Consider the following 8,263-nt stretch of genomic DNA (forward strand, 5'->3'; position numbering starts at 1 on the left):
TTCCACATATATGAACTTCCTGGAGTACTCAATTCATAGAGTAGAATGGTAGTTGCCAAAGGGTGGGGGATGGGGAAGAGCTGAGAGCTAATGTTTAATGGGGACAGAGTTTCAGTTAGGTAAGATGAAAAAGTTCCGGTCCTGGCCAGGTGGCTCAGTTGGTTAGAGCATCGTCCCAATACGCCAAGGTTGCAGGTCCCATCCCGGGTCAGGGCACATAGAAGAATCAGCCAATGAACGCATACATAAGCAAACAACAATTCTCTCTCTCTCTCTCTCTCTCTCTCTCTCTCTCTCTCTCCAAAAAATCAATAAATGTTAATAAATAAATAAATGTCATCATTTTAATGCCATAGGTAGTATTATCTTATCCTCTTAAAAATTCCTTCTTTCCATGTATGTGTAGTCTAGCTACTAGCCTACCCATTCTTCCTCTATACAGAGAAGCATCAATCATCCAGCGATGGGGGAGGGGCAGAGTTGGCTTTCTTCCTTGCACTTCTCTATTGGTTGAATTTGGGGTAGAGAACACCTATAACTCTCACTTAATCAAATGCAGGCATTTGTTTTAAAACTTGAAAGCTCTACCAGAGAAATGCTCACAGAAATAAAGAATGGCAATACTAGTATCAAACAAAAATGGAATCCAGGCAAACACATTATGAGGAACAAAGAGGTATCTTTCATGTTGATAAAAGGTCCAACTTGCCAAGAAAACATAATGTTCATGAACATTGTGCCTAATGACACAGCTTTGACATATACAAAGCAAAAATAGAACACAAGGAAAATCTGATGAAAAACAAGCATATTGGGAGATAGATTTTTTAAAAATATGTTTTTATTGATTTCAGAGAGGAAAGGAGAGGGAGAGACAGAAACATCCAGGATGAGAGAGAATCATTGATCAGCTGCCTCCTGTGCCCATCCTACTGGTGATCAAGCCTGAAATCTGGACTTGTACCCTGATTGGAATCAAACTGTGACGCTCAACCTCTGAGCACACCGGCCGGGCAGGAGATAGATTTTAACAAATCTACCTCAGAAATCAACCTTTGTGAAGGTGACAAAACTAAATAAGAATGTGTATTGTTTCCATAATAACATAAATAAACTTAATCTAATAGGTATATGTAGAATTCTGTATGGAAGAAATAGAATATACATTTTTTTCCAAATACACTAAACATGCTAAGAAATATGAATATTCATTAGGCCAAGAAATCGCAACACATTTCACCACCCCCCAGGAAACCCACACAAAAGCAAAACACACACCAGGTAGCACACAAACCACATTCATGAAGCATCATAAGAAATTCACAATAAGGTGCTTATTTGAGAGAGTTCTGCTGGAAGCTCTGGGTGTCAGACCTTCACTCCAAACTCCAGGTGGGCCCCTCACCAGAGTCCTGTGACTCTGGAAAGGCCCTTAACCTCCCTCAGCCTCTGTGTCCTCGCTGTAAAGCGGGGAGAAGGAAAGAATCTTTCCCTCCAGAAAGATTAGCTCTTCCCCAAACATTAAACTCAATAAATGTGAGTCCCTCCCTTGAGGAAACACGTTAACTAAGTCTGGGTGCAAAAGGTCATGGCTGGTATCAATTCACAAATCCAGAGTGGTAAACTGAGGCACCAGGGGGCCAGGTCAGAGTGCAGTCACCAAATCTCGATGCTCCCCACCTTCTAGGTCCTGTCTCTCCCCAGACCCGCCCCCTCACTGGAAGGAGCCCTAGGGGGAGGACAGGCTCTTACCACTGCAGGTCACGCAGGCTGTGCACCGGTTGGCCCTGTCCAGGTAGTAGTCCTGCTGGCACTGCTTCCTGCAGCCGGATGGCCCCTGCGGGCACAGATGCTGTGGGGAGGACCCTGGAAAAGAATCGGAGAAGCTCCAGGCCAGGCCACCTTGGCAAACTCTCAGGGGCACCCCTTCCACTCTCATCCCCAAAGCCCTTCCCAGCAACACTCCTAAACCCCCCAACATCTCAGCGCAACTCATGACGGAGGCGTTGATGCCCAAGAGGGCAGGCCTTGCCTCTGGTCACCTGGCAGGCAGAGCAGCACGGGTCAGGGAGAAGAGCTGGGCCTGGATTCCAGGGCTGCCACATGCTAAGCGGGTAGCCTTGGCCAAGTGACCGTGACCGCAGGGGTACTACGTTAATAACCGGATGCACCTCCTAGGGTCGTTGAAAGGAGTAAAGGGACTGTGAAGACAAGCATGCGTAGTCCAGGCATACAGCAGGCACTGGGCGAGCACAGTTTGGGGTTTGTTTTTTACTATATTTTTATTGATTTCAGGGAGGAAGGGAGAGGGGGAGAGAGATAGAAACATCACTGATGAGAGAGAATCATTGATTGACTGCCTCCTGCACGCCCACACTGGGGATCAAGCCCGCAACCTGGGCATGTGCCCCGACTGGGAATCGAACCGTGACCTCCTGGTTCATAGGCTGACAATCACTAAGCCACGCTGGCTGGGCAGGAGTACTGTCCTGTTCTTATTATTCCTGGGGTCCCCTGCACTGTGGGAACTGGGGAGCCATAGTCCTAATCCAGCCTGACTAAGAGGCTGGCAAAGCACCCAGGAGTCCCTGATGGGAGAGGCATGATGCTGAAACCAAATGCATGGGGCAAATGCGTTGGGAAAGTCCTGGATGTTCACTGGGTGTTCACCTGTCCTGCCCCACTTTATGTCTGCGAGTTCTAGCCGGGATGTCTCCCACAGCCCTTCAACTGAGCACGTGACCCAGGCAGGCCAATCAGAATGCTTCATCCTTGAGGATAGACACATGATCCAGGCAGACCAATCAGAATGCTTCATCCTTGAGGATGGACACATGACCCAGGCAGACCAATCAGAATACTTCATCCTTTGCAATTAGCACGTGACCCAGGCAGGCCAATCAGAATGCATCTTCTTCAACACTGTGATTGGTTCATGGGACCCATGCCAGCCAATGAGCCCATCTCTGAGTTTCACAAAAGCTACTGGAAAAGAGCCCCCTCTTTACTGTTTCCTGGTTCAAAGGGCACTTTGGGCCAGAGCTGCCCTGTCCTGGCTGCTGCAGCTTGGGCTGTCCACCTGAGAAGGAGGTGACTCAGAGGCCAAGAGAGGCCACAGACGCGGAGAAATGGACTCCCGATGACGTCATTCAAACCCGAATCTATGGCGCCGTGGATTTCTCTGTCATTGAGCCCAATGTTTCTCTTTTGTCTGGTTTGGACCTGAGTCAGGCTTCTGTTAGTTACAACCAAAAGGCTCCAGACCAGGGTTCTCAGCATTGCCTGGGCCCATTAGTCACTAGGGGGCGCCTGTGGACACTGCTCAGAATGATGCTTTCAGTGCACAGAATTCGAGGCCGAGTGACTCATTGGGGGTGGGATTTTCCCGCTCAACTCACAGCTACTGAGCTGCCGGGCGGGCGCAGGCACTGATTGAGAGACTGGAGATGAGGCCCTGCTCCCAGGGAGCTCACCCTCCAGCGGGGGGAAGAGAGGGCAGCGAGTCACATGGAAATCAGCACGTTCGCTTCCAACGTGGATACAAACTGAAGAGAGGAGAGCAGGAGCGGGGGAGCAGGGGGAGCAGGGGCGGGGCGGGGGCAGGGGTGGGGTGCAGCAGGGTTGGAAAGGGAGCCCTCGGTCTGGTGGCCCCACCCGGCCCTCAGGACGCAAGGAGGCTGCAGAGAGGTTCCAGGCAGCGGGCACTGGGCGGGCAAAGGCCCCGAGGGAGGCCCAGCTCGGCCTGAGCAGAGAACAGAAAGGCCGCAGGGCTGGAGCAGATGGAGCCAAAGCGTGATGAGTGTTGACTCATTTCTCTTCTCTTCTTTCCCGTATTCCACAGAGGTCTTCTCCGCTATCACTTTCACAATCAGAAACAGGGGTTCAGAGAGGCTGCGAGCTGCGGTGTCGCTCTCAGAATTGGTTCCCAAGTGTCCTCTGTCCCCCTCCGCCTCCAGCCACCTCTGCTCCGGCCTCTGATCAGCGGCTTCTGACTCCAAATGTCTGTCTGTCCTAACATTTCCGTCACCGCTCTCACCTCTGGCTGAGCTTTGGGGCGGCCAGGCAACCCCAGCTGCTGGGGCCCCAGAAACTGCCCTGAGTCTGGGCTGCAGGCCCCTCTCCCCTCCCCTCCCCTCCCCTTCAGGCCCTGTGCTTCTGCCACATGAAACCCACCCAGCCCTTGAGTGCCCTCCCCCTTGCTCACTCCAGGCCTTGGCATCCTCCATGCCCTCTGACCAGAGCCCTCCTCCCTCCTCCCACCGTGACCTGGCACAGCCCTCAGGACTCCTTGGGATGCCAGCTCCTCAAGGAAGCCCCCCTGAATGTTCCAACCAGGCCAGGTCCCCCGGGAGCATGTTCCCACAACTCCCAGCAGCACCGCCCTAGATGCTAACAGCCTGTCACAAGGGCTTCCCAGCCCACAGGCCCCCCTTCTTGGGGAGCCGCCCCCGTCCCACCTCTGCCCCTGGCAGTGGCCCAGGGCAGTCCCGGCTCGGGGACCGAGCGGAGGTGAACATCTGGACTCACTGGAGCCCTCAGTTGCTTTGTCCTTGGCTTTGGAGTTGGGGGTGAAAGATGTTTGCCTGGTGTTTCTCCTGTTTCCCTGGAGAACTGCAGGCGCGGAGGGGAACTGTGGGCCAGCCAGGCTTGGCCAGGGGCAGGGCGGCCTCCCCTCCTCCCTGCTCGCCGCCCTGGCAGAAACCCTCGGCTCCTGGCACAAGGTGGGACACACTGCCTTGGCCCCCATCACCCCGTGCTCTCCAGCTGGCACCAGGCCTGGCTTCACACGGCCCCCCCATACCTGGGCAGGGAGGTCCCTCCCTGCAGGCAGCGGCTCTGGGCCCAGGCAGGAGGCTGATCCCGGAAGCAGGGTGCAGAGTAAGTGAGGGGTTTGGGCTCTTCTCGGATACGCTCTGCTGCCTCCCAAATGCAAGGCCATGGGGGTCAGCACCAAATAAGATGGAAGGGCTTGGGGTCCCGAGTTAGACGGCCACATGCGAGCCCCACCTGAGCCACTTACTGGCCTGGGACCACGGACAAACCCCTGAGCGGCACCGTGTTCCCCATCCGGTTCAGTGAGCTCATATGTAGGCAAAGGGCTCAGCACAGTGGCTGGCACGGAGCACGCTCCATCCATGTAAATCACGGCCACTGTGCTGAAGCAGTGAGTGAGCGCCCCGTCACCGGGGGTGTGTAAGCAGAGGGCTGGGGATCGGCTGTCAGGGATGCTGGAAAGGGCTTTAGAGGCCTGGGCCAGAGGAGGGGTTCGGTGACATCTGACTTCTCAATTTCAAAGGTCCCCTGTTTCCTTCCTCCGCCAGCCGCCCCCGCGCCCTGCCACACAGCTGAGCGCCGATGGCGGAGGGAGGGCGGCAAAATGTCAGAAATTTCCCCGACACACGGAGGAAGGGGTTTTTGCGGGTTTTTCGTTTTTCCTCTCTTGTCTGCCCGGAAGCACAAGGTCAATAAAACTCCGCCAAAATGCCCCGCCCACCACAGCAGCACGAGGTGCTCAGCCACCCCCAGTCACTGCAGGGCCGCGGGCGGGAGGTCATAGTGTCTCAGTGGAGGGAGGCTGGGACCGGATGCCTCTCTCCCACCCGCTCTCTGGCAAGGCCCCACCAGGCTGGGGTCACGGGAGCCGGAGGATGTGGGAAGTGTCTGCCTTTCTCGTGCAGCTGGGATCGTGTCTGCTTCTCTCGGTCCTCCGGTGGCCTGAGCATGGGCTCCTTTGGCCCTCGTGGTCTGGGAACAGATGGACCAGGGTTCCTGCCCAGCTCAGGCCATCGATCCCCAGTGACCTGTGCATTGTGGCCTGTCACCCTCCAGACGGCAACCTTGGAGGCCGAGAGGATGGGCGTCCAGGCCCGGAAATGAAGGGCGGTCAGGGGATATCCACAGCTTGACTCTGGGGTCACAGAACCCTGGCTCCAGCCCAGCCAGTTCTTCCATTTCCCAGTTCGTGACCTTGGGCAAGTTCCTTAACCTTGCAGCACCCCCATAGCCTCATCTGCAAAATGGGAATCCTAAAGGATCATTGTGAGGATCTGATGAGACGCAGCAATGCATGTGACGGTCTCGGCCTAGTGCACATATAGAACATGCTCTATGAGGGGCAGCTGTTCATTAAAAACAAGAATTCACAGCCCGGCCGGCGTGGCTCAGTGGTTGAGCGTCAACCTATGAATCAAAAGGTCACGGCTCAATTCCCGGTCATGGCATATGCCCAGGTTGCAGGCTCAGTCCCCAGTGTGGGGTGTGCAGGAGGCAGCCGATCAATGATTCTCTCTCATCATTGATGTTTCTATCTCTTTCTCCCTCTCCCTTCCCCTCTGAAATCAATATATATAACAAGAACTCATGACGGTATGGCCTTTAGAACCGACAGTCAACATGACAATGACGACGTTGGCTCCCATCTTGCCCACACCCCAATCCCCCCTGCCCCAGCCCCAGCACCCCACTCACCCTCAGGGCAGCGGTAACAGCACCTCTTGGCAGCCTTGACATAGTGGCGGTTGGGGTCTCCAGCACAGGAGTCCGTGGGGGCTCGACCCTGGAGGGTAAGACAAACTGGTGAGGCCTGATGGGTCCCAGACACCCATCTTCCCTCCAGACCAGTGGTTCTCAACCTTCCTAATGCCGCGACCCTTTAATACAGTTCCTCATGTTGTGGTGACCCCCAACCATAAAATTATTTTCGTTGCTACTTCATAACTGTAATGTTGCTACTGTTATGAATCGTCATGTAAATATCTGATATCCAGGATGTATTTTCATTGTTACAAATTGGACATAAAGCATAGTGATTAATCACAAAAACAATATGTAATTATATATGTGTTTTCCGATGGTCTTAGGTGACCCCTGTGAAAGGGGTCGCGACCCACAGGTTGAGAACCGCTGCTCCAGGCCCTCGGGTCCCAGAAGGCCAGGTCTCCACTCACTGTCAAGGCCAGGCCTGAGACCAAGCCTCACGTTACCAAAGGCACAGAAACACCTGTTCTCACATCTCCTCGAACCCCAGCCTCCATAACTCAAGACTCCCCGGTTGAGCTTCAACTTATGAACCAGGAGATCACAGTTCAATTCCCGGTCAGGGCCCCTGCCAGGGTTACCAGCTCGATTCCCAGTGTGGGGCGAGCGGGAGGCAGCCGATCAATGGTTCTCTCTCATCATTGATGTTTCTAACTCTCTCCCTCTCTCTGAAATCAATAAAAATATATTTTGAAAAAGAGAGAGAGAGGAAAGTCTTGCTGCGACTTTGGGGAAGGACTTCTGTCCTTCCTGGTAGAATGAAAGGGGGGCATGAAGCAGGTTTCTGGGTTGACCCACAACCAGGAGCTCCAGGAAGGGAGGGTCGGGGAGGGGAGAAGACCAGGTGGGAGGGAGCCTGACCCACCAGGGTACCTACAGCAGCCCCGATGGTGCCTGACAGACAGGAGGGGGCCACCTATGGGATGTGTGGGGTGGGGCCCTCTTGATTCCCAGAAGAAAAGCAGAAGCCATTTATCCCCACCCCAGAGGCCTGGCTGCCTAAGGGGCTTCTCTGCTCTTCTCTCCACTCAAGGGAAGAGTGAAAAATGAATACATTTTTCTATTAAGGTCAGAGAGCAGCCAGGAGGCCCGTGTAACAGGAGGTGGGTGGGTACGTGGAGCGTGCATAACATTCTTCTCTTTTTGCTCACCTGAAACATCACCACATAAATCTGAAATAATAAATATAACCTGATGTTTGCACACCTCCAGGCACCAGCTTTGCCCGTGCACGCCCAGCCTCCTCCCTCCAGTGAACCAGGCTGCTGGGCCTCTCCAGGGGCAGGGACCTGCTGGGACCACCTAGGTCCTCCTCCCTGGCCCAAAGCATCCACCAAGTGAGCCTGGAAGCCTATGGGTGGCTGGGCCGGGGGTGAGGGTTCAGCCCTGCTGGGCCTGCTGAGTGCGGGGAAATTTCTGGGTCCTGGGCCTGGGCTTTCCCCGCCTAGCCTGCCTGCTCATCTCATCAACAGCTATGGGCTCCCCAGGTCCCGGGGACAGAGGAGGGGAGCCTGGCTGCCCTTCACCTCCTGCCGCCACACCCCAGGCCATCGGAGGGGTGTAAGGGGCAGAGAACAGGGAACTCACTGTTATCTAGTATCACGACCCCCGTCACACATCTCCCTCTGGGGCCAGATCACCACCCCATGTCACAGGTGAGGAAACTGCACCCAAAGCCACACAGCAACTAAGGGCAGAGAGGGCATTGGAGCTTCCCTGTGTTCCC

The 8,263-nt window shown here is 54.6% G+C and overlaps 1 protein-coding gene across 1 annotated transcript in view; it reads right to left on the reverse strand.

The window, feature by feature from the left end:
* Positions 1-7,697, reverse strand: part of TNFRSF8 (TNF receptor superfamily member 8) — a 47,885-nt gene extending 40,188 nt beyond the window's left edge. The window contains exons 1-3 of the mRNA XM_014446837.2: positions 7,689-7,697; positions 6,469-6,556; positions 1,753-1,866 (exon numbers count right to left, since the gene is read on the reverse strand). Coding sequence (XP_014302323.1) covers positions 1,753-1,866; positions 6,469-6,556; positions 7,689-7,697 — 211 coding nt within the window. The remainder of the gene's footprint in view (positions 1-1,752; positions 1,867-6,468; positions 6,557-7,688) is intronic.
* Positions 7,698-8,263: the final 566 nt, after the last annotated feature.

The sequence above is a fragment of the Myotis lucifugus genome, unplaced genomic scaffold, assembly GCF_000147115.1.
Source record: "Myotis lucifugus unplaced genomic scaffold, Myoluc2.0 scaffold_580, whole genome shotgun sequence".
Lineage (NCBI taxonomy): Eukaryota > Metazoa > Chordata > Mammalia > Chiroptera > Vespertilionidae > Myotis > Myotis lucifugus.